Below are 24724 nucleotides of genomic sequence, written 5' to 3' on the forward strand. Positions count from 1 at the left end.
GACGGCAGGCTGTTGTTTTACACTGGAAGATGAGACCTGCTTCGCACTATTGATATCAAGACCGTGCGTGTTTCACTTGGGAACAATGTTTCTGATAGTTTAATTGGTCTCCACTGCTTTTCTGGGTGCGATTCTGTGAGTTCGTTTTATGGCAAAGGTAAAACAAAAGCTTTAAAGATTCTGATGGAAGATAAGAAGTATAGACCTTTCTTTTGCAACGTCACAGCCCGAGTTTTTGCCAACCCAGATTGGAAAACTATAGAAAGCCATAAGTGCAAATCAAGAATAGATCGCTATTTTTGGTAACAATGTTTCAAAATTTGTTGATGTTGTTTAAAACAAAACAACTTATCATGAGAGGTATTTTATTTATATGAAAATTTGCAGAAAATGTTGAATTTTGTGGAAATATCTGTTTTTACGATTGAGTGTTTTACTAACATTCGGCCGACCATGCCAACCAAGGCGGTTTGTTTATCAACAAAAGAAAGGTCTATCAAAGTGTCTTCTGTGAGTCGGGGCAGTCTTTCAATGTGTCACACAGTCTGGTGTCCAGAACCACGATGCATGGACCGCCCCACCCCTACAATATTGTGTATAGACTGTGCAAGTCTCGCGAGAAATTAAACTTCCGGGACCATTGTGGTCCCAACCTATTGGAGTTTTACGTTGGGGAGATTTTGTTCTGTCAATAATTTTAGTTTAACATAAGTTATGACTCTAAAAAGTGAATATGTTCTTGGGAATGTAAAAAATAAGTGATTAAAAACAGAAAAGTAAAATCAATTCAACAAATTAACGAAGAAAACTAAAGAAAAAAACTTGACCTCCAGTTTCCGGTTTACTCTAAACAATTAAGAATATTACCCAATTGACGTTCCCATTACCGCTGAACCTATGTGATGATCGCACCAATTGGACGTGATTCACAAACGGGGTTTATTAGAAAAACCATCCAGGTCGATGTCGAACAGCGATCCTCGTCCCGATAAATGTATAATTTTTACGTTAATTTAAACAAAACCATTATTATGTACACGAATTAAAATAATAATTATACGAAAAGTACGTTAAAAATAATAATCGTTAAGAATTTTTTTAACAAATAACAATTTCAATACAATTTGGTTTAGTACAAAAATATACTTTTTTTCGAATTAAGTTCTCGTTTTCTCTACGTGCGAGACTTGCACAGTCTATTGTGTATCTCTGTATTGGGTAATTGATGTGTACTGTGGATTATTTTATGTTTTTGTCGCCACTTTGCATTCTTTCTGCTTCGGTGCATTGCAACTAGTTTCTATACAAGTGCGTTTTTATATGCTCAACTGCTATTCAACACGACGGGGAATCTATGGGAACTCCCCAAAGCATCAAAATGTAGAATGTAGCTGCCGTTGTACGACCTTTGATCTTTCATATAGGCCTTTACTGACGGTAGAGATCAGTACTAAATACATACACTTCCTCTTCAGATTTGGCGAGTATACAGTAAGCACAGTAAACCCACAGAAAACACAACAAATGGCATTGCCAAACGGAAATTATTTCTTGTAATAAATACGCAGTGTCCGGATCTGCGAAAGTGATATGAGCTGTTTCAAGGCACTGGGTACGTTTGTTAATTACTCAAAATGTATATCTGCAGCAAAACTTACTTTGCAGTGAACTACCGTCGAATGTAACAGCAACGGAAGTTTGGCGTAGCAGAACAAACCACCACCATGGGAAACCTTTTCACTAGGTGTGCACACAGGTTGACGGTCTCAACAGGTAAATCCAATATTCCTTCATTTTTCCAGTTTCTAGTAAGCCCTAATTCAGTATAGCAACTTGAAGTTTAATGAGTCGGATGCCAAGTTATTATTATAATAAAAACTAGCGGGATGCTGCGCTTCGCGCGGCACCCCGCTAGATGAGGAGGATTCTAGTATACAAATGTTGTAAAAGGTAATGTGTGGGCAAGGGAGGTATTCTTACAGGTAATAATAATTCAGTTACACTTGGCAAAATGTACATCCTGAGTCCCGCCCAAACTGCTTTCATTGTCGTTACGAACTTTGTGAAACATTTGCCTTGTTATTTTGAGGGTCTGTACGTCCAGTTTGGTTAATTTATATCGAGATGGGCCAATCGGACAATGTACTACACGCTGAATGTGGAATCAGCAGTGGTATTTGGTTCCCTTAGCAACAAATCCATAGTCACTGATAGCCACGGATTTGAGTGGTCTAAGGCTGGTCTCCCCCCTCAACAATAATCACCGCTGCTAATAGCACAGGAGAAATCCGACTAAAAAGGCTTGTATGAAAGTGGTACCCTCTTTTAAAACAAACTTATAATCACAGCCACTAATAGCCGCGGAGTTTATCTGACTGAAAAGGAAGCTTCGAAGAAGTTCTGGTATACAGCCGATTAAAAAAAACGCGCCAATTGGTATGGACTTTAACGACAAGTGAATTTCAGCAAAATTGTATTGAAAATAAATATATTTAATGATTGGTTGCTATAACTGTTGAATGGTTTTTGCTTTGTTTCCAATGACGTGTACACGATTTTAGAATTTAAGGCGTACATTCAACGACGCATTCAAAGTTGTCTGAGCACCAAATAAAGCGAGTTTTCGGAACATGCTGTGCAACATCTTATCTACTGTTTTTACCACCGCATTTTGGAGTAACAGAGCGTCGGCCTCATTAATTTGTAGTTTATTCTCATATCAATTAATGCTCATGTAAACTTTCTGGTCAACATCCACCGGGGCGCGCGCCCCGCGTGACGAAGTCCCCTGATAAAAAATCCAATTTTATATGTTATCATAATTATATGTGTAACCCTATACAAGCTAAAATAATAGAAACGGTAATTTTATTGGTCTTTAATAACTACTCCTACATCTCTCACTTAATTCACTTTCAGAAAACATTTGCCTAGTTATTTTGAGGGTTTGTATCCCCCTACATCCTCTCACTTATTAATTCACTTTCAGAAAACATTTGCCTTGTTGTTTTAAGGGTTTATAGGCCAGTTTGGTTAATTTTGTATGGAGACATTCGTAAAAAGTACCCGATTCAGCTGCTCATGAGGTCTCTTTCGATAACAAAACCCGACGGCCGATTGTTTAATACAAAACGGATTTGGCAAAATCTACATCCTGACTCCGGACCAAACTGCGTTCTAACAATTTTGTTGCTTCAGAACTTTGAATGGAATGTTCGTTTACAGCTTCAAAACAGCCGTCGATGTTTCACAAAGTTCGTAACTATGAAAGCATACTATTTTTATACTCTTTTGTAGGTTTAACTGGCAAAACCTGTACAATGTATATGAAAAGAATCAGTAATGTATTTACTTTCTTTTTGAAAATGTTTTTCAACTTTTGCGTGTTTACGTTCTGTGTGTGGGAGATGACTAATGGACTGTACCACTAATGGTGCAGAGTTAAATGGAACAAATAAAGTTTCACAACAATGGGTTGCTGTTTGATGCGTTTAAAAACTGCTGGAAAGTTTGGGGTAGGCCTACATGAGTGACTTAATTGTAATAAACACATATGTGACAGATGCATGTATTAAAGCCTAATGTTTATAATTAACACGCGAAATTGATCCCCCCCCCCCCCCGTAAAAAATGGTATATACACAATGCCATTCCCTCTGCGAAACATCAATGAGTCACTCTGGAATGTTAATGGGAGTCCGAGGTTGGCACCCACTTCAAACCTAAAGAGGTGGCTCTGTGAGTAGCCTACAGCTCACCCCTAGACCAACAGGTGGCCCATATCAAAACCAGACAACCACAGAGGTGACTCTGTGTGCAACCTACGGCTTCCCCCTTCGACTCGACCAATAGGTGGCCCATATCAAAACCAGACAACCTACATGTTAGGAGATATCGCTCGTGACTCCAGCCAATTAGACAACTCGTAAGAGGGAGTTCGTTTCAGGGTTTTGTAGACTTGCAACCCGACGTCTGTAACGACACAATCGTGTTGGATTCCACAAGGATGCCATGCCACTGGACCTTCTAATTTTTAATCCCAAGATGGCGCGGGTTACGCTTTAAATAGTATAGATTATTATATAGTATCATTATGCAGTATCCATTTCTGGAACGTAAAAAAGACATGGGGTGTGACCTCAATTTTTGGCAGACATGCACAAGCTTCCAAAAGTAGAACAATGGTGAGTCATAAAAGCCTTGGAAGACCTCCATTGGTCAAGAAAGCAACAATAATGTCACAACAAACATGTACTGTAATCAATAGGGTTTTTTCAGTCGAATATAGTCTGTGTATTAAATTGAGGCCTTTGAACATGGGTGTGATTGGATATACATCTCAAACTAAGTATAAATTAGTAATTAACTTGCGGGTACAACCATGTGTAAATCTCTTTTATGTGAGTGTTGGCTCTAAAAAGTGCCGGTTGGGTCTCAACGTTTCGAACAGTATATACTCTGCTCGTCCTCGCTCGTACATGCCTATGTTCGAAACGGCAAAACTACACCGGCTCTTTTCAGAGAAAGTGATGCATTTATTTGTGGTTTTTACCAATCCACACCATGCAAAGCTTCAAACAATACTTAATAATAGTAACGAACACTTATTTAGCGCCAAAGGGTGCCTAAAATACGCTCAGAAAGGCGCTTCACAGAGAAACAATTAAAAAAAGCAAAGGCTAAAAAACACAAGTAATTCAAAAACAGCATAACAATTATATTCATAAAACCACACTTAAAAAATGTAAAAAATAATTATCCCCAAAATCTGGACCGCCAGAAACAGTTTTAAGCAAACAAATTGTAATTTGGGTAAACTTAAACTTAAAGTCAACTGGAAGTGATATTTTGTCAAAATAAAGCTTATGTCACAAAAAATATGTGTTTTGATGAGAGGAATATGAATAAACAATTATCTAAGGTTTAAAAAAAATAAGTTTTCATGTTATTTACAAATTTGAAAATAAGCCCGACCCGAGAGGGCGCTGTTCGTGACGTCAATCGAGGCGCGATGAATCGCATGCAGTGCCAACACAAGATAGTGACGCTTGGCGCAAGCTAAAAACTAGCTAGTCTTGAAGTCAAGACGGTAACTGTTAAGCGCAGTGTGTAGTTACAGCATAGTGTAGCTGCGGGGACGATACACACACCCTCGATCCCAGTATGTGTGTGTTTAGAGCTGCCTCGCGCTACCTACGACTGTTGCATGTGTAACATCGCACTGTGACTGTTGCATGAAAGGCAGACAAATAGGCAGCGCCTAACGACTTGTCACCAAGTCTAGCTAAAAACATGCCCTCAAAGTTGAAACAATACATGATTTTTTTTCACGTTAGCAAATACTCCTGTTTTGCTGCAACCAGCAGCAATACACCTAGCCGACATTGCTGGAAAAACGCAAAAAAAATAGTGTAGTGTATTCCGGGTTCTCGAAGCACGACGGCTTAGTTTGTTTGCTGCATCCAGCAGCAATACACCTGGTCGACATTGCCGGAAAACTGCAAGAAAAACCTTTTTTGAAACGTACAAACTCACGACTAGGACTTGAATGTACTTGCACGTACGTGTGTTCGATGTTCGATCGAGACAAAGTCTGCCTCGATTGACGTCACAAAAGGGGTAGGCGGAGTCACCCCACACAAATTTATTTATTTTTTTAAAGTTAATATGTCGTTGAAAACAATTCCTTAAAAAATGTATTGTTCAGGAACATATACTCTAATATTGTTTGGGAAAACAAATCTTTTTCCAGGTGACTTTAAACCAAACAGAACAGAACTTATATCAGACTACTTTGCCACAATTTGGTAAACTCCATGAGAGCTATAGGGGTATTGCTTGATCACCTATTTTGGATAGCCCATCGGATGACCCAAGATTTTGCCAAATTGTGAAAAAAAGATTCCCAATAATAATCGAGTTAATATTCTTCAAGTACAAAATGAAACGAACTCGATCGACTCGTCTCATTTTTTAAAAGAATCAAGTTATAAGCTAATGCATTATCGGACTGAATTTTGTTATAGCAATGTAGTCAAGGAAGTTGATCACAATCTTGATTAGTTTACTGTGGCGAAACTTCAGATGTTGTACAAATGAACGTGTACTTCGAACCTTTTATTGTTCTCTTATGGATCTCTACTGCCCGTGCAACGGCAGAGATATTGTCCTTGTGCTGGCTATCTGCCCGTGCAACGGCAGAGATATCACATGTATGTATACGGGTGGATTTACAGCGGCGTCTTTTCGGAGTTAATAATGCGACTGCCTTTTATTATTTGAGTGATAAATTACCTCTTTCCAAAACTACGTTATACATAGAGGGAGCCGTTTCTCACAATATTTTATACTATCAGCAGCTCTCCATTGCTCTTACCAAGGAGGTTTTTATGCTAATAAATTGTTTTAGTATCATTTACCAATGGTGTCCATACCTTTAACTAGATAACCGTTTAGTTGATATGAAAGCAAAAGCCATCACTCGTAACAGGCACCAGGGAACAAACGGAATAGACCGCGGAAGTCTAGCGGCGTTAAGATCACCATTGAACTTCCGGGGCAGATAAACTTTCTTGAACCCCTACAAAATATATTGGAGGAATGACTACATTTGAACATGGAGGAAAGTTTCTTCATGATTTGAATGACTATAACAGTTTAAAACATAAAACGAAATAAAATCCGGAAGAGATTTAAGAAATGGTACTCGCCCTCGTACAACTGGCTTGAAGTGTCCAAAAGCGAATTTACGCCGACCATGTTGCACTAATAGTTGTACCGATTCGAAGTTATTAAAGGGACACACCGGCTCACCGTTTACGCAATTTGAATGCGAATCTTTTAGATTTCACCATTATTTACATTTTGTAGCGATAATTTGAATACATGATCTTTTTCGTCAATTACTCGTTAATAATTTTGTATAAAAAAGTTTAAATTGGTTTGGTAAGTTACTTTTAGACGGCTGGAAGTAAAACTAGCCCGGAAGGTCACGTGATTGTTTATACCACTTTTTTGTTAGATTAATCACGCGTTTTATGTTTTAAAATGCTTAAAAAGGGCACAAGTTGAAAATTGTTTTTAGGGACTGTTCTTCTTCATTCCTGAAAGACCGTTGAATTCATTTCTTAGTCTATTTAGTAGCCCAAATAGCCCAATTGTACCGGTGTGTCCCTTTAAGCGACAACGACGTAGTTTCGCGTGGTTTGGGTACCGTGCTACTTCAATAGCCCCATATAGGGGTTGTTCTAAAGTCCCCTCGACCCCCTCGACCCCCTCGACCCCCTCGACCCCCTCGACCCCCTCGACCCCCACGACCCACGACTCACAACGCCCTCGACCATCGACTGTCAGAACAAAGGGTAACCGATCCGCCTCCCGAATTCAAACTACAATCAATAATACGTGAAAGACAATTCCTTGCATTTGTACCATACTTTATTATAAAAAAAATCAACTTCAGCACCAATCGATCTATATACACTTCCGTATTTAATATATACAACCCCCAAATCTCCCTCGAGTTTGAGTAAAACCCCATGATTATCTTAAGCCCCACTATATAAGGCTCTACAATTAAAGTAAAAAAGAGCACATTGTTTCCACAGCAGTATTTTCAATACAAACTTAAGCGCGTTAAATAAATTCCCAACTAAGGATGATATCCCCCACCACCGTTCTTCAAAATATCTCGTTTGTCACTTACCAAAACTAAAATGTCTCCTCGTTGACTTCCTTTGTCGTCTGTCCCCCACACCTTGGGACGCCCACTTTACTCGCAACAAAATAATTGGCCGAGGGGAATTATTACTATTGTTCACAGTTCACTCTTTGCTGCATACTCGATCCTCTCTCACGATGGTGGGCGTACGTTACCCCTCGCCGTACAAATCCGACTCACGTCCTCTCACTTGCACTTGAAGGGGTGGGATGTTTATATAACCATGATATAACACAACTGAAAGTTACACTTGGGTGCGCCTTCTTGCGCCCGCCCTTCACACTCCCATAAAGGCCATGGTTGTTGATTGGGTCGTCCAACCTGTCTCCCTTGTTGCCAAAGTTAAATATTGGGTGGATAAATCAAACCCTCCGCACTCCGCTGGCATAAATGTAATCTGGCTGCAAAATATAATCTGGCTCGCAGAAAATGGTCACTTAATATTATGGGTTTTAAGGAACAGCTTGTACCTATATCTGTACAAATAGCAGCAGAACAGCAGAACAAAATGGCATGTACTCTTCACTACTGGAGACTCAACTGAATTCTTCCCACTATCCTTTCTCATATACTTCACACACACTACTATCTACAATCTATGAGCCGACACCCGGTCCGTTTGTTATGATACACTTACCCCCAAGGTTATGCAAATAAGCTGGAAGGTTAAACTTGAGGTTCACTGCTCCTCATGTTGGGGTATCCCCTCCGGGTCAAAAGTGTGCATACTGAATAATTAATATTGACCCCAAACAACCATGGCCAACTGGGTCCTGGCACCAAGCCCTTCATGAATATTTACACAAAATCAAAAGAACTTTAATAAATTTTGGCAGTATATCTGAAGGAAAGGACACATAAAAAAACGCGGCATTTCCACGTGATACTGTATCTCTTGGCCGATCCGAGATTATTATCCCAACTGGAAATCTGCGTTTACCGCCCGAGTACGATTACGGCCAACTCATTACGTGATGATCAGGCGGACCATTTCCGGCCGATCGCTCCCGTCCTGTGTACTATGGTACTACTAGTTGTGCACTTGTCGTGCGGAAGCGGAGAGTAAAATAATACTCCCAATTCTGTGTGGCTGACGCAGATAAATATAACCGCAGTCTCAGACTTGTCAAGCCTAGTCGTGGAAGGAAGTTGCATCGCGGGTCACACACTGTGAATTCTAAATCGGGGACTTAATTCTTACTCGGCCGTAAAGCGACATTTTATGAATTCGGAATTGGGACATTCTTCGAACACGGGCTGACGTCGGAGGGTCGTGGGTCGTGGGTCGTGGGGTCGAGGGGGTCGGGGGTCGAGGGTTTTAGAACAACCCCCGATACAGAAGGTGAGTTTTGGAGATTCATATATCAATAAGTGATGTTAGTTCGTAAATTCCACAGCAAGAGTTGCCCTTTGTACTTTCGTTCATAACCTCGCTTAACGTGGATGCATTGACTCGACATTGTGGGCTAAAAACACTGTGAGGGTTTTGTGTTTTTTTATCGAGTTGCCGTAAAACATACAAACCTCATGGCTTTGTTATAATTATATACAGGCGCTGACGCGGCCGAAGAAGGAAATACAGAAAACCAACGAGCAGAGATGGCAACCAACCACCCGGTAAGTTTCATGGAGGTATGGATTGGTGAGGTAGGGGGTTGGTGTGTTTTATAAGGGGTTGGGTGGGTTGAGGGGTTGGGTGAGTTGATGGGTTAGGTGGGTTGATAGGTTGGGTGGGTTGATGGGTTGGGTGGGTTGATGGGTTGGGTGGGTTGATGGGTTGGGTGGGTTGATGGGTTGGGTGGGTTGATGGGTTGGGTGGGTTAAGGGGTTGGGTGGGTTAAGGGGTTGGGTGGGTTGATGGGTTGGGTGGGTTGATGGGTTGGGTGGGTTAAAGGGGTTTGGTGGGTTGAAGGGTTGGGTGGGTTGATGGGTTGGGTGGGTTAATGGGTTGGGTGGGTTAAGGGGTTGGGTGGGTTAAGGGGTTGGGTGGGTTGATGGGTTGGGTGGGTTGATGGGTTGGGTGGGTTAAAGGGGTTTGGTGGGTTGATGGGTTGGGTGGGTTGATGGGTTGGGTGGGTTGATGGGTTGGGTGGGTTGATGGGTTGGGTGGGTTGATGGGTTGGGTGGGTTGATGGGTTGGGTGGGTAAGGGGTTTGGTGGGTTGATGGGTTGGGTGGGGTTGATGGGTTGGGTGGGTTGATGGGTTGGGTGGGTTAAAGGGGTTGGGTGGGTTGATGGGTTGGGTGGGTTGATGGGTTGGGTTGGTTGATGGGTTGGGTGGGTTAAAGGGGTTGGGTGAGTTGATGGGTTGGGTGGGTTGATGGGTTGGGTGGGTTGATGGGTTGGGTGGGTTGATGGGTTGGGTGGGTTAAAGGGGTTGGGTGGGTTGATGGGTTGGGTGGGTTGATGGGTTGGGTGGGTTAAGGGGTTGGGTGGGTTGATGGGTTGGGTGGGTTGATGGGTTGGGTGGGTTAATGGGTTGGGTGGGTTAAGGGGTTGGGTGGGTTAAGGGGTTGGGTGGGTTGATGGGTTGGGTGAGTTGATGGGTTGGGTGGGTTAAAGGGGTTTGGTGGGTTGATGGGTTGGGTGGGTTGATGGGTTGGGTGGGTTGATGGGTTGGGTGGGATGATTGGTTGGGTGGGTGGTGGCTGGGTGGGTTGATGGGTTGGGTGGGTTGATGGGTTGGGTGGGTTGGTGGGTTGGGTGGGTTGATGGGTTGAGTGGGTTGATGGGTTTGGGTGGGTTGATGGGTTGGGTGGGTTAAGGGGTTTAATGGGTTGATGGGTTGGGTGGGTTGATGGGTTGGTTGGGTTGATGGGTTGGGTGGGTTGATGGGTTGGGTGGGATGATTGGTTGGGTGGGTTAAGGGGTTGGGTGGGTTGATGGGTTGGGTGGGTTGATGGGTTGGGTGGGTTGATGGGTTGGGTGGGATGATTGGGTGGGTTGGTTAAGGGGTTGGGTGGGTTGATGGGTTGGGTGGGTTGATGGGTTGGGTGGGTTGATGGGTTGGGTGGGATGATTGGGTGGGTTGGTTAAGGGGTTGGGTGGGTTGATGGGTTGGGTGGGTTGATGGGTTGGGTGGGTTGATGGGTTGGGTGGGTTGATGGATTGGGTGGGTTGATGGTTTGGGTGAGTTGATGGGTTGGGTGGGTTGATGGGTTGGGTGGGTTGATGGGTTGGGTGGGTTGATGGGTTGGGTGGGATGATTGGTTGGGTGGGTTAAGGGGTTGGGTGGGTTGATGGGTTGGGTGGGTTGATGGGTTGGGTGGGTTGATTGGTTGGGTGGGATGATTGGGTGGGTTGGTTAAGGGGTTGGGTGGGTTGATGGGTTGGGTGGGTTGATGGGTTGGGTGGGTTGATGGGTTGGGTGGGTTGATGGTTTGGGTGAGTTGATGGGTTGGGTGGGTTGATGGGTTGGGTGGGTTGATGGGTTGGGTGGGTTGATGGGTTGGGTGGGATGATTGGTTGGGTGGGTGGTGGCTGGGTGGGTTTTTAAGGGGTATTGGGTGGTTAAGGGGGTGGGTTGGTTAAGGGGTCTGGGTGGGTTAGTGGATGGGTGTGGTGTGTGTTGAGTTGGTTAATGGATTGGGTGGGTTAGTGGATGGGTGTGGTGTGTGTTGAGTTGGGTAATGGATTGGGTTTGAGGGAAAGTGGACGATATTTAAATTGTTTAATGTGCGATGAACACGCAACGTATAGTTTTTAGATTGTTTGCCCGCCATACTATCCCTTTCTGTCGTGTTCCTAACCAACAGGAGAACATCAGCGATGAAGGACGCAAAGTGTTCCTCCACAATCCGGACGATAAGGAAACTGATGGTGTGTACTTTGGGGTGAACCTCCAGCAACAAGACGGCCGGTTTGTGTTCAAGGACTTCCAAGAGGGTGGACTCGCTTACAAAACTGGCTTCCGGTGAGTTTGATTGTACATGGTTTTATAGGTTGGTGGTTGTTTATAGGCATTTGACACTTACTGGTTACTCAAAATAACTGTTGGCATAAAAACTTACTTGCGTAACGAGCAAGAGAGCTATTTTTCATAACAGATTGTGAGAAACGGCTCCCTCTGAAGAAATGATTTTGAGAAAGAGGTAATTATTTCTCACTCAAAATAATAAAAGATCGAGCTGAAGCCTTTATTGGGCATCTGAACAAATTTTGTTGTAAATGAGTGCTGCAATAATTGACAGTTAAACGCATTTTGAGAAACAAACCCCTTATAAGGAGTTGTTTACCCGAGGGCGGCGGAGGGCTTCACCATTGAAAGAAATCATTGAACAATTATCATTTTTGCATTTATTTTATTTTTTGAACAAAAGTGTTGATGTTTTTATACCGAAAAGGTATTTATGATGGGAATCAAAGTGTGTTGAATCGGTTTAAACCCGCCGAGGCCTGGTTCTTGATAATTTACCACGAGTTCGTCTCTGTAAAATTATCAAGAACCAGGCCTCCATTTGGGTTAAACCACTAGTTGAAAATCTCTTCACCTCACTTTGATTCCCTTAGTTAATTCGTTATTGTTGTAGGACCAAACCAACAATGTATCTCCAAATCCGATGCAATTATTACATCAAACGTATTTGGAAACATTTTTTCTTAATTGTTGTTTTACATCAGATCTGGCGATATGTTAGTCTCGGCAAATTCTATCGACATTGGCAAAGTGGACTTGATGCAGCTGCTGAAAAAGCTTCTTGACTACAAAGAGTTTAACTACTTCATTGTAAGTCGACGATTCTTCACATGGTAATGTTAATTCTGGAGTTTGTAGAAAACCGCGAATTCCCAAGGAGTGTCCAGCGTGTACGTCATTTGAGATTATAAATCCCGATCATCTATAAAGCAAGGTTTAATTAACAATATAATTAATACGCTCTAAAACACACAATGTGAATTTTCTTTAATATGATGTTTCTTGTTTTCTTTTTTGTTTTTCGTTTTTGGCAGGGAATTAAAAGGAAGTTAGACGACGGGACAAACACCTTCATTTGGAAGATTTTCAAAATCACCACAAAGGGTGAGAAAGAGTTTTCGAATATACCCCCCCAAAAAAAAATAATTAACAGTAATAGAAATCGTATGCAAAATGTCACTTACATGGTCACATTAATTCTTGATGTAATTGGGTTTCCCGGCAAGTTTCAGGTTTTGTTTAAACGTTGAATCATTCAACTCATTCGGAAACAAACGCTCCAATAAATTTGCAAGTTGTATGTTACACATCATTGAGTACATTCACGTTGGACTTATTACAGCATTCAGTCGAAGGGGTGAAAACAAGCTAAGAGAAAGAACTATAACAACAACAGCAAAGAGAGAATCCACCACTCGATGTCAAAAGGTTAACAAAAAACACTGCTAAGCCAGTCATCAAGGGCCTAGCCTATGCCACCCTCTAGTTTGTCACTGTCTCTGAGCTGAGCTCGCTAAATTAAAGCCCCTGATATAGCTACTTTGAACTTGACTATTTTGCATGATGTTTTATTCTTTTCTCAGACGGTGTTCCAGAAGTTGCCGTTCTGGAGACCCTCGAAAATGATACAGATTTAATGCCAGATACCAGCTTCACCCCCTCTACACCAACATATGATTTTATAAGGGTTACTGACCAAACGTTCAACATTTATATTGAAGATGATCAAGCTCCCACCAAGTATCTGACGATTACTGGAAACAAGCAACTGGTTTTCCAGGATTACGACGAATCCAGTAAGTTTAGCGCCCGTGTACGTCATCATGCGTTGACGTCATCAGGCCGTCATAAACGACGGCTAACAATGGGTCCCCTAAAAATAATTAAGTTATATAAACAAAGATTTTAATGTTTGTAATATCTTCTAAAACCGTTTTCCAATCTCTGTCCGGTTTATATCATCTTATTGAATTTCTTAAGAGTCAATCATGATTCACTCAATTTTAACATTAAACCATCCCAGCAGAACGGTGTTCGCGGGCTAGAATGATCCTAATATATAACAAACCCATTCTCTAACTGTTGTGGGGCCCTAGTGGCGCACCTTGTGTTTTGCTACATTCCAAGCCCAACATGGGCTACGCATACCAAATTCTTTACAAGCTTACGCGCTTGCTAGTGCCCCAACACACAATATTTGGCTGCTATACGCTGTAACGCAGGAAAATATAGTAATGTGTCTAGCGTGAAAGTTCATCTGTGTTGGTATTTAGATACAATTTGGTTTAAATCTTGACCACAACACCGAAAATATTTTCATACCTTAAATTTTCGACCGACACTTCGGTCTTCATCAGCAGGATGACGCGGATGTTGAACCCGTGACCTTGCGGACACGTGATCCCAAGACCGCGTCATAGACTCCTGGGAGCATCCAGATTTTACCGGCTGATAAAGGTAGACTCGTAGTTGTTTTGGACGCAGATGAATATCAACATAAATGTGAAACTTTAATCAATGACAAGGCTATATATAGGAAACTAGGTACCAAAGACCCAACACATCAATACAAGAAAGAACTGGTAGCAATTCTACAAAATCTGGAAAAGGAAAAGGGAATTAATTGGATTGATTATCGACAGCTATACCTCACCACATAGACACCGCCAAAATTTTATTGTTTGCCGAACACAAACAAAACATCCCACTCAGGCCTATAGTTAGCAGCATAGGAACCATCAAGTGCATTATGCAACCTTGCCAAGCTCCTAGCAGGGATATTGTCACCACTAGTAGGAGACACAGAACATCACATGGTCAACTCAAAACACTTTGCGAAGAGCTGAGGTCGATGTTCACCACGCAGTATACGCTGACGACACACAGCTTTACGTCATACTCAAGCAGAGTGAGCACACTGAGTTCATGAAGCAGCTATTAGGTCAAGCCAGAACGGTGTGCAGCTAAACTCATCTAAGACTGAAGTACTCCATGTCACCTCACAGTTCCGAACATCACAACCTATTGCACACATCTCCGTTGTCCACGACAACATCACCCCATCAAAGACGGTTAGAGATCTTGGAGTCACCCTTAACCACTAATTAACCCTACAACAACACATCAAGAAAACATGTCGCTCCGCTGCCTTTGGAATTCACAAGATCGCAAAGCTTAGACGCTACTTGGACCAAAGTACCACTGAATGACTGGTTCATGCTTTCACCACATCCCACCTCGATTATTGCAACAGTCTCTACATCAACCTTCCTCAATCCCACATTGCTCCCCTCCAACGAATACAGAACTCAGCAACTCGTCTAGTTTCTCGCACAAAGAAATCAGATCACATCACTCCTGTTCTGCACTCCTTACACTGGCTCCCTGTGTCTCAAAGGATCAAATTTAAAATTCTCACTCTTGCCTACAAAGTAAAACATGGTCTAGCCCCTAAATATATCTCAGAATTACTTATTCCCAAAAAGCAACCTACATGTACAACTCGTGTTCTCCGATCATCATCTATCCCCCGCACTCGCTGGGGAAATCGCTCCTTCTCAATCGCCACTCCCACTCTTTGGAACAATCTTCACATCCGTGCCTCAACTACACTGGACTCATTTAAAACTGCTCTAAAACACACTTATTTAAATCCATCTAGTCTATTCAGTTGCTGCTATTTCATCCCACTTTTATTTGTAATTTTTTGGTATCTTACACTTCCTGTTCAGCGCTTAGAAACCTTGTAGTAAGCGCTTTATAAATGCATGTTATTATTATTATTATGACGTCACAGCTCTGTTCACTTCCGTTCCAGTTGACAAAGCACTCCGTATCATTCAAACTAATTTTGAACAAGATACAAGATTGAGTGAAAGAACATGCCTTTCACCTTGTCAGGTTGTCCAACTCCTCAAAGCATGTTGTACCGATTTTATGTACAATGGTACATATCTACGAACAATTCATGGTGCGGCCATGGGATCGCCAGTGTCACCCATCATATGCAAATTCTACATGGAACAGCTAGAACAGTCAGCCATTTCCACAGCCCCCACCCACCAGCCTGGTTGTATAGGTACGTAGACGACATCTTCACCAAACTGAAAAAGCAACACGCTGAGGAATTCAGTATAGCGCATCTCAATTCTCTGGATTCTGATATCAATTTCACCACCGAAACATCAAATTCACCATCGAAACAGAGAACAAATCTCTTGCATTCCTAGACACACTGACCAAGATTCATGAGGATGGCAGTTAAGAAATACAAATCTACCGCAATTCTACTCACACAGACCAGTATCTAAATGTGGGTTCCAACCACAGTACAGTCGAACATAAATTGGGTGTCATCAGAACACTTAATCATGGGGCTGATTCCATCGTCACCAACGAGATCGAGAAGGACAACGAACAGCGTCACATCCACCGATAACTACAGAAGGGTGGTATCCTAAGTGGGCCTTTAAGAGGATCACCAACCCGACGAATACCAAAACTAAGAACATCCAACAACCTGTCAAGAAAGAATAAACCACTGGTGGTCCTCCCATACATCAAAGGGAAATAGAATTTGTTTTTCTTCAAACATTAGAGTATATGTTACTGAACAATAAATTGAACTTTTGAGTGATTGTTTGATATGTTTAAAAACACGATTGATATGTTTAAAAAAAATAGATAAAGTTGTGTGGGGGTGACTTCGCCTACCCCTTTTGTGACCTCAATCGAGGCAGACTTTGCCTCGATCGAACATCGTATACACGTACGTGCAAGTACATTCAAGTCCTAGTCGTGAGTTTGTACGTTTCAAAAAAGGTTTTTCTTGCAGTTTTCCGGCAATGTCGACCAGGTGTATTGCTGCTGGATGCAGCAAACAAACTAAGCCGTCGTGCTTCGAGAACCCGGAATACACTACACATTTTGACATGAAGAGAAAAGTTCTTTTCTAAAACATAACGCCATCCCATCTATTTCGAAGAAGGTACCTGAAAGACGTACAACGAACCTTCAGGGCCATTTGCCTAACCTGAAAAAAGTCAAGTATTGTTTCAATTTTGAGGGCATGTTTTTAGCTTGCACCAAGCGTCACTATGTTTGCACTGCATGCGATTCATCGTGCCTCGATTGACGTCACGAACAGCGCCCTCCCGGGTCGGGCTTATTTTCAAATTTGTAAATAACATGGAAACTAGGTTTTTTTTAAACCATAGTTAATGGTTTATTCATATTCCACTCATCAAAACACAATAGTGACAAAAGCTTTATTTTGACAAAATACCACCTCCAGGTGACTTTAAAACGTGTTTCCAACCCACAACTACCGTAAGACAACTCCTTGTATCACCTAAGGACAAAACAGCCAAGAACGACCATACGGGAGTGGTCTACCAAATTCCTTGTCAAGGACAGACCAAACAGGGCCAATGTACGGAAACCTACATCGGAAAATTAGAAACCGAGAGATCGCTCAAGAAGCACCGCCGGCCCAGTTCGTCCTCTTCGGAGGTTTCCCAACACATCCATAGCGTCACCTGGCCACCATGTAGACATTTCCAAAGTAACTATTTTAGACAGAGACGCAAGATATTTCCAAATGGGAGTTAAGGAGCCTACAAACCCTCCCTGAACCGAGACGGGGGCCGATGTAAGCTACCAGGAGTCTATGACGCGGTCTTGGGATCACGTGTCCGCAAGGTCATAGGTTCAACATCCGCGTCATCCTGCTGATGAAGACCGAAGTGTCGGTCGAAAATTTCAGGTATGAAAATATTTTCAGTGTTTTGACCAAATTGTACATTAAAGCCATTGGACCCTTTCGGTACAAAAAAAAAGTTCACAGATTTACGAATAACTTACAGGGTTTACAGAAGGTTGTGGTGAAAGACTTTTCTTGAAATATTATTCTATGAAATGCTTTACTTTTGGAGAAAACAGTAAAACAATATAAATTCTCGTTAACGAGAATTACAGATTTATTTTAAACACATGTCATGACACGGCGAATAGCACGGAAACAAGGGTGGGTTTTTCCCGTTATTTTCTCCCGACTCCGATGACCGATTAAGCCCAAATTTCCTCAGGTTTGTTATTTGATATAGAAGTTGTGGTACACAAAGTGTGGGCCGTGGAAACACTGTTTACCGAAAGGGTCCAATGGCTTTAATGTGTACGTGTGGTGCATATGACGTCACACGCCCCAAAGCGCCCCCAATGAGGTCAAACAGCGCCCTCACTGTAACCCCTGAAGTGCCACTTGGAAGTATCGAAATCGTTTATCTCTGTTATATTAAACAGCCATTAAAGGATGATCTCAAATATATAGATAATACAGTTTTCTAATAGCTGCAGTCCATAGGTAACATACAAAAAATACAATGAGTCTCTTACCTCACGTTAAAACATGGTAAAAATGGTTTTTCTCTAGAACACTCCAAGCCAAATTTCTGAAAAACGCGGGTCAAACAAACCCGCGCGACAAAGGAATCGTGACGTCAGTGGCGGCTATTCGATGTGGAAAATATCGCCCTCAGTTTGCCAAAGCTGGAGAACTGTGTTCAAACCATAGAGTTATATATAAGAACTAGAGGGCGCACTGGCCTATATATGCGCGCAGGCGGCCATTTTCTAAGTTCACAAAACTGCATTGTGCAGCCATTTTGTAAGTTGAACAAACAGCATCGAGTGAACGTTCAATAAAAAAAATCAAACGTGTATTATCTATGGTATTTCATATTCAACGCGCGTGCAGAATGACGCGCTTGTCATCTTGCGGTCCCGTGGCGTTTGTGCACGAAGCATCACTCGTGCGCCCTCTAGTTCTTACCCAATTAGGAAAAATCGTAACTGGCGTCAACGGGTCATTATTATAGATAAGCTGTTTTTGACTCTCGGCTGAAAAAGCCGCGCGGCCGAGTGCATTTTTGACTCGAGCTATTTATTACTAAATGCAAATTTTGAGAGTAAAATGGTTATAAACCTGTGTAACTACGATGTCTATTTGGCCATAAAAAGGTAACGGTTGAAATATTGAGATCATCCTTTATTGGCTGTTTAAAATGTGTTTTCTGCCTACTGGGCACAGTTTCATCCGAAAAGTTTCGCAGTCAGTTCAAATGTACCGCTAATGAATAAAACAACAGCGCAGCGAGTATGCAAATGATCGTTTGTATACGTTGCGTGCAGCGGTCGAAAGCGCAAGTCGATACTGCTCCACCTCGGACCACTCAAAGCACTGATCAAAAAAGGCTATTACGTTAAACGTCACAGCATGTTTCCATTTAAATCATTGGGCAGGGGACCAGTCTAAGTAGGGGCGAACTAGCCTGAATAGTTGATGTCACACATCGTGGCTCTTGAATAACGCCACAGAGAGTGGCCCTAGCGTAGGTCAATCCCCGTCCATCTTCACCTTTCACCTACATTCATTTCACGCAGTCGACTCCTAACGTGGCAACAATACATACAAGTACGTGTACTGTACATAGGGTGCGTTCGTTTAGCTTCCCTGGGTCTACCCCGCGGTGCTCACCCGGGTGAGACCCTGACAAGAGCTAATCGAACGATCACACTCGCCCTCTCGTGGTGACGGCCTGACCTCAGGTCACCCCAAGTGACCCACTCCACAAGCAGGGCACTGGGGGCTGACCCAGGTGAGCCCCATCAAAGCTATTCGAACGTACCGGGGCAGACCAGGGTCGACCCAGGGAAGCTAAACGTACACCCAATGACAGGGCCCTGTCTAGGGGTGAGTAGACTGGGCTCCTGTCTTTCCGCAAGGATAAAGACAGGTCGCTAGATCCAGTGATTCTATTGGATACAATGATATGATTAAACGTGCAGTGACATAATGCCCAAATAGTCACTGCGGTCAAGTCCGCAATAGAATTTGACTGCGTATATCTGGATGCGTTCGTTTAGCTTCCCTGGGTCTACCCCGCGGTGCTCACTCGGGTGAGCCCCTGACAAGAGCTAAACGAATGACCACTCACCGCTCTCTTTAGTGACGTCTTTTGCCTGGGGCCAGCCCCAAAGTGACCCACTCCACAAGCAGGGCACTGGGGGCTGACCTGGGTGAGCCCTTGAAATGACGTCAAAAGCTATTTGAACGCACCGGGGCAGACCGGGGATGACCCAGGGAAGCTAAACGAACGCACCCACTATGTGAAATGAATGAGGTCGAAGGTTAAACCGCACGCAGTTTTTGATGCCGGTCTCTGGCGTTGTTCACGAGCCTTGAAGAATGACGTCAGACGTTCAGGCTATTGGGGTACGCGAAATGATCTGCCTTCCTTGCCTCGGTGCAAGAGGGCACTGTTTAAGAGTGTGGCGTCATGTGCAGAGAGACTATTGAATATCCTTCCTTTCAACTGTAATGGAACAGTCCAGAGTTCACCTCGTTATTATTATGCTGTTTGTTAATCATTTCAAATAACCCAACTGAGACAATCGTCGGTTTTCACTAATTTTTTATAATCTCCTATTCATTAAAGAGCTGCGAATTTTTTGCTTTCTGATTGTCCCCCAGGCAAGTTCTTTCGTTACAGCTACACGGATCCAGCCGATCCGAAAAAAGGAGCTGTTACGGCATTATCTTTATATGATTCTTGGCAACAAGGTGTGGTAAGTGGTACTACAACACGCATGCGTACTACAAGACGCTAGGTGGCAGCATATAGCCTACTTGCCTCTAGTGTTTCTGACAGTGGCTGTTGAATTTGCACCATGCAGTAAGCAATCTTTTAAAGGCAGTGGACACTATTGGTAATTACTCAAAATAATTAGCATAAAACCTTACTTGGTAACGAGTTATAGAGAGAGGTTCATAGTATAAAACATTGTGAGAAACGGCTCCCTCTGAAGTGACGTAGTTTTCGATAAAGGAGTAATTTTCCACGAATTTGATTTCAAGACCTCAGAATTAAAAAAGTTAGGTCGCGAAATAAATCATCTGAAAGCACACAATTCGTGTGACAAGGGTGTTTTTTCTTTCATTTTTCTGTCGCAATTTCGACGACCAATTGATCTCAAATTTTCACAGGTTTGTTATTTGATGCATATGTTGAGATACACCAAGTGAGAATACTGGTCTTTGACAATTATCAATATTGTCCAGTGTGCTATGTTGTCTCATAAATCTAATCATAAGGTGCTTCTTGTTGAAAATCAAATAGTGATAAAGTTCTGTACAATAACTCTTTATTATTGCCGTACACTGACTGCCTGCTCACCTTGATGGTGGCATCGCAGCCCTTCACCTGGCTGGCCCCTACAACGGACTTCAGAACGAGATCAGTTTAGCCTACGACATTGTCATAAAGCTCTAATCAAAGAGCCAAAGATCTGCATGGCTTTTGAAATTAACGCATTTTTTAAAACTTATTCTTTACAGTCGTCTTCTCCAGCCACATCTGAAAACAGGAAAGATACGAAAGTGCTAGTGAGTCTACAATACCTTGCCCATTATCAATAAAAGCCAGAACGTTAAGACTTAAGGGACATTCAGAATGATAGTTATGGATATTATAATGTTGCTGATTGTTTGACCAACACTAATAGTAAGTTGTACCTGTCAATTGCACTGTCATGCAGTTACACTACACCGAATCGTAGCACTGCAAAACCGCTTTGGTTCCTTCGGGCAAATACTGTTAGTTTTTACATGGAGGTAGAAATGTTTTTATAACCAGAAATTCCGTTTCAGATTTTCATTGTGAAGTCTTACCTTTTAGGCAATGACTCAAAATGTCAATAGCGCCCTCTTTTAAATCAACCTCGTTTAGTTCATGTTATTTCCCATTGGGGGACAACAATCTCAGCGTGACAGACCATTGAGGTAGACTTTCCCCAAAAAAAGGTGACAGTCAAAGAATCTGAAGATTTTCAAAACAAAATCAATTGTCTTCACTGTTCCTTGCAGAAATTTCCACAGTATATGACAGGAAACAACATCCCACCAGATGCTCGCTTTTGGTACACACTGGTTACTAAAAGAGGATTTTCAATGCAAAGCATGATTGCACCAGGTAGGTATCTCTTTAATTGTATTTTGGTTTGAGTTATTGAAATTGTTCACTTTGTTGATATTGTGTACATAAAATACCTACCTCAGCCCAATCTTTGACTTCCTGGGGGCCCCAGTTCCAGGCCCATGCGAGGCACTATGTGGATTGGGTTTTCAGTCGCTATGTGTGGGTTTGTATGGCCACCCTCCTTTTTGACAATTTTCAATAGGGACAATAAGTCCTCACTCGTCGGTTCTTTGTTTTCATGGGTACTCACTAGTCATTAATGTGTACAAAACCAATAGGGATTGCTTCAATACATGAACAGCATAAAGTACAATAGAATAGGTCCTCTAAATAAAGTACGGTCAAACACGACTGTGTGTGGGGTGCTGGGCTATTGATAACCGAGGACTTTAACAAAAGGGATCCGGGAAAAAGTCACACCGGGGACAGTACTTGGTAGATTTTGTGTACAAAACCGATGGGGACGTCTGAAAAATAAACTGTCTAAACAATGGGAGAACAAAGCGAAGTCCTCGGTCTGCACCATAAACATGGGTGGATGTGTGTGTGCAGGCAAACACAGAGTTGCGGGGACTTTTACAATGAAAGAATGTCACCCAAAACCGATTTTCTTTGACTGTGTCCCTACAACAGGATTGTTATTATTATTAAGGAAAGGGAACAATATCAATCAAAGAAAGTCGCTGTGTGCACAAAGGCGGTGTGGGGTTTTTTCTCGTTTTGTTCCTGTGTATAAAATGGCTGTGTTCCTAGAATACAATACGATTGTGAGGTGATTCGATAGGTTTTGACAGAAAATGTGTTTTCGGACGATAAGAAATGTTTCCTCGTGTTTAATATAAACTTTTGACAACAAAAGTTGATCATTAAACGCTTTAATTGATCTTTAACGAAATTGGAATTGTTGTTGTAGGAAAATATCTTGGAATTGGGTCTGGCGACAAGGCGATACTGACAACGACTGCAACGCCGCTCCTAATTTCTCATGATGAAGGAGTTGCCAAGCAAAAACCCGTTGAGTAGGCAAAACAACAAACATCCGTTTCAGACATGCGCACAAGAGTCGCGCATGAGAACCGGGTTATACGATAAGGAGTAAATGGACGCACTGGAAGTCGAAAAATTTACTCTTGCAGTCGTTGGGAACGACTCTTGAGCACCTTGGTTCTATACATCGATATTGTCATGAGCCGAACAATGCGTTATGATAAGTTCGCCTGTCTGAACCCAACATTTTATTTGGGTCAACCTCAAGTCGGTTCTAATCTCTTGGTTCGGAGCGACTCTGGCGCGCATGTCTGAAACGGGCGTAAGATTCTTTAAACAATACACAAAAAATGTGTCTATATTCCCCGGCATGACAATTTTTTTTATAGCATGTGTATCCCGACTTGATGTACTAATTTCAAAATAAGTCTTGTTAAACTTTGACAATGTGCGTCAATATTTTTGCTCGTAATTTAATTTTTTTTAGTTTCAAACTAGTTTAATTAGGGGCATATTCATTACTTCACTAAAATGTGTCATTCTGATCGTTTCATTTTCAAAATAGTAATGGGTTAACATTATTTTTTAAATATTCATGATGAAAAGTGCTGTGTGTATACTCGCTACCTTACATTGGCAACCGTATCGCCCGCTAGCTTTGTGTAAGTAGTATAGGAAAATGGTGAATTTTCTTCTCTCTTCTTTTTTTTTACTTTTTTACATTTTTTTATAAGAAATGTTTAGACGATACAAAGTTTTTAAAGTCAGAATTATTTGCTGTGTGGTTGAAGGCACTAAGACCAGTCTTCTTACTTGGTGTATCTTTGCATAAAATAACAAACCTGTGAAAATTTGAGCTCAATTGGCCGATTTGCAAAAAGTTGCAAAAGATTAATTTGAAGAAGAAATACCCTTGTCTCACGAAGTTGTGTGCTTTCAGGTGCTTGATTTCGAGACCTCAAATTTAATTCAAATATTTTAGTGAGAAATTAGTTCTTTCTAAAATAAATTACGTTTTATACTATCAACACAATATAATGTTTTATACTATCAACAGGCATCCATTGCTCGTTATCAAGTAAGTTTGTATGCTAGCAACTATTTTGAGCATTTAACAATAGTGTGCAGTGCCTTTAATTAAAAGGAATTAATTTGTCAAAGAAGAGACTTTGGTGTTGCATATTATTTCCAGATCATTAATTATTTGAGCTGTGAAAGCTAACCAACAAATTGTATGGGTTTACGTTGTAAGAAATAAACGTTATCTTACAGAGTATTGTAAAACTCTTATGTTATATTTTAAACCACATTGTTATAGCATTTAAAAACAGCTACTTGAGAGAAACTGGAATTCTAATTAAACTTAATATCATCAAAGTTTGTTATCATTGTAACGTTTATTTTTGTGTATTTGCACACTGCTGAATTATCGATCAAAAGAATTAAGCCCGAACCTCGAGGTTTAAAAACAATATAAACACTTCTAGTTGTTCCCACGGTTCTTTAAAGAACCAACACTATTAAAACGAGATAATGTTCACATTGATGTACCGCGAACCTCTCTTTGTGTTACTTCCGCCATGCAAAGTTTCAAATCCTATTGGAAACACTTCTACCCGATTGAAGGGGTGCGTCAAAATGGCAATACTGTGACGTCATTAGGAGGTTGCTTTCATCCATGTTGCAACAAAGCATTACTAAACGGAGCTCCCACATAAAAATATGACGTATGCCGTAACATGGCTTTTCGCGAAACTTTTTGGAAAAGCACCGGAGAAGAGTATTCAAAACTGTTGCTTTTTACATTTAATCAAAATCTGTTAAATCTCACGTGAACTCAATTTCCTTATTAGTAAAAAAAAAACATGTTTAACTGAACTTCAGCAAAGATTATTTTGCAATTTGATGTTTACTGTAGCCACTTAATTCGCTGTTGTATTTTTGTAAGTTTAACTTTTAACTTTGTATATTGAATCTTGACCTTTGGCCATCTGTTTCAATTTGAATGTATAATAAATTATCAGAAACAACAAATCCTTGTTGCCGTATTTGTACAAGAGGTATTCA

General features: G+C 41.7%; 1 protein-coding gene across 4 annotated transcripts; it reads left to right on the plus strand.

Annotated features, from left to right (window-relative positions):
* Positions 1-24691, plus strand: LOC139944316 (uncharacterized). 4 transcript variants are annotated; one of them, XM_071941325.1, is made up of 11 exons: positions 1-157; positions 1666-1773; positions 9273-9337; positions 11476-11633; positions 12341-12446; positions 12671-12740; positions 13220-13432; positions 20167-20261; positions 21031-21078; positions 21559-21664; positions 22584-24691. In XM_071941325.1, exons 2-11 carry the CDS (start codon positions 1725-1727, stop codon positions 22691-22693), a joined length of 1020 nt encoding a protein of 339 aa, XP_071797426.1. In that variant the 5' UTR covers positions 1-157; positions 1666-1724; the 3' UTR covers positions 22694-24691. The 4 variants fall into 4 exon arrangements, with proteins under 4 accessions (XP_071797426.1, XP_071797420.1, XP_071797412.1 ...); XM_071941319.1 differs by having other exon boundaries at positions 7-157; positions 1649-1773; XM_071941311.1 differs by lacking the exon at positions 1-157 and having other exon boundaries at positions 1188-1773.
* The last annotated feature ends 33 nt before the right edge of the window (positions 24692-24724 follow it).

The sequence above is a fragment of the Asterias amurensis genome, chromosome 1, assembly GCF_032118995.1.
Source record: "Asterias amurensis chromosome 1, ASM3211899v1".
Classification (NCBI taxonomy): domain Eukaryota; kingdom Metazoa; phylum Echinodermata; class Asteroidea; order Forcipulatida; family Asteriidae; genus Asterias; species Asterias amurensis.

Excerpts from the sequence above, each read along its gene's own strand:
- LOC139944316 (XM_071941325.1), top strand. The coding sequence starts at position 1,725 with ATGGGAAACCTTTTCACTAGGTGTGCACACAGGTTGACGGTCTCAACA. Across the intron at positions 9,338-11,475 it reads AGATGGCAACCAACCACCCG|GAGAACATCAGCGATGAAGG; the intron begins GTAAGTTTCATG and ends CCTAACCAACAG. Across the intron at positions 11,634-12,340 it reads GCTTACAAAACTGGCTTCCG|ATCTGGCGATATGTTAGTCT; the intron begins GTGAGTTTGATT and ends GTTTTACATCAG.